The sequence below is a fragment of the Orycteropus afer genome, unplaced genomic scaffold (assembly GCF_000298275.1).
Source record: "Orycteropus afer afer isolate SDZICR_OR568_19922 unplaced genomic scaffold, OryAfe1.0 scaffold00477, whole genome shotgun sequence".
In the NCBI taxonomy this organism is placed as follows: Eukaryota; Metazoa; Chordata; class Mammalia; order Tubulidentata; family Orycteropodidae; genus Orycteropus; species Orycteropus afer.
Window position 1 is genome coordinate 2,071,037 of NW_006922064.1, and position 1,832 is coordinate 2,072,868.

The 1,832-nt window shown below is 35.9% G+C and overlaps 1 protein-coding gene across 1 annotated transcript in view; it reads right to left on the bottom strand.

The window, feature by feature from the left end:
- CLCN3 (chloride voltage-gated channel 3) overlaps positions 1-1,022 on the bottom strand; it is a 148,815-nt gene extending 147,793 nt beyond the window's left edge. Inside the window, exon 1 of the mRNA XM_007954903.2 lies at positions 863-1,022. Within this exon, the coding sequence (XP_007953094.1) occupies positions 863-1,022 (160 nt within the window). The remainder of the gene's footprint in view (positions 1-862) is intronic.
- Positions 1,023-1,832: the final 810 nt, after the last annotated feature.

Consider the following 1,832-nt stretch of genomic DNA (forward strand, 5'->3'; position numbering starts at 1 on the left):
GCTGGCGGTTCAAACCCACCAGCCACTCCTCGGAAGGAAGGTTGGGCAATCCTACTTCCGTAGTGATACTGCCTCGGAAACCCAAGGAGGGGTAGCTATGAGTCGGGGCCAACTCGATGGAACATAACAACAACAACAACAGTGGTGTACTGCCTAGGCATTTGATTACTAACCAGAAGGCTGGCAGTTCAAACCCACCAGCCACTCCTCAGAAAGAAGGGTGGGCAATCTACTTCCATAAAGATACCCCCCTAGAAACCCAAGGAGGGGTCACTATGAGTCCAATCCGATTGGAGGGCAGTGGGTTTTTTTTTGTTTTGTTTTGTTTTTTAACGCAAAGTGATTCCAAAGTCATTACCCTGGAGATAAGAGACAGTGAAGTTCATTCCATGCTACTTTTTCCCCTCAAGGTATTTACAATTCCTAAACAGCATGGGTAAGGAGCTGGAAACCAAGAAAAGAACTGTCAGCAATCTCAGTATGCCAAAAATACCAAAACTAAACTCACTGTCCACCAAAAGAGTCTTAGTTAAAAATCCCAAGCTTTCTACTGAAATCCTCGCAGAAAATGATCAGCTCTCAGAAAGTCTGGAAGCCAACTGCAATCTTTAGGTTAGTAGTCAAATACGAACCATGTACTCCACCTAGGGACCTTCAAATCTACGTACCTGACAGAAAAACAAATTCACTCTAGTAATGATAGCATCTTCCAGAGCTACCACAAATTTTTCGTATACAACATCCAGCATTCAATAAAAGAAATAACAAAGCCCACCAGAAAACCTAAAACCTCAATAAAACAACATATATATTTATTAGATATCCATGACAAAATAATTAAGAGTTATAGTGCTGAACTTACCAACTGTTGTGTCACCATCTAACAAATTGTCATCTTCAGAAGTTTGGAAGTCCATAATAACACCTGCTCCATCTAAAAGTTCCTCATCACTACTTGCACTTGTTATACTGTTGTAGCTGTTTCTATAGTAGCCTCTATGGAACAGCTGCTCAGACTCCATTTAGCTGTCTGATTATCTGAAGAAAGGGAAAAAAATGGATTTAACATCTTCCCAATATAAAATAAAAGTCATCTAGATTAATATCATAAAAATCTTAATGATCTGTTTTTAAAAAGTACTACATTCATTTACTATAGCACTAAGCTAATTCTATTATACTAAGTATTTCCGGGTGATTAATAATTCTCACTATGCAGCTGTAAAAAGGAATAAAGAATTTCTTCATGCACTGGCATTAAACAATCTCCAAGATTAACTGTTAAGACAAAAAACATATAGAGATGTGTTTTTGTTTTTGTTTTTCAAAAAGAAAAGGAGAAAATATAGTATATATTGCTTATGTTTGTATAGACTACTACTTGTGGGATTTTCATGAAAACAGTAACAATGGCTACCCACAGGACAGGGAACAGGATGGCTGAAGTCCCGGGGCTGAAAAGAGACTTGTTATTGTACACCCATTTGTCCTTTTTGAATATTTTGCCAGATGCATATACTACCTATTTTAAAAATTAATACTATCCAAGATAACATACCTAATTGATAACACAACCAATATTAGATTTGAGATAAGTTTCCTATCAACTTACTTTCTATCTATTCTTGAACAAAGCTTAAGTTATAATATGATCATTCATATGTATATCTGAATCATTTATAAAATATCCAATAGTTCAGCAAATGTAAAACTTAGAACATATGCAAATAATTTTAGGGGTTGAAAGGATTACATCATTATTTCTAAAAAGATGATCATCAAAGTAAAACTTCCCTGTCTCCACTGCCAAATATAAATCAAAGTTATTGATT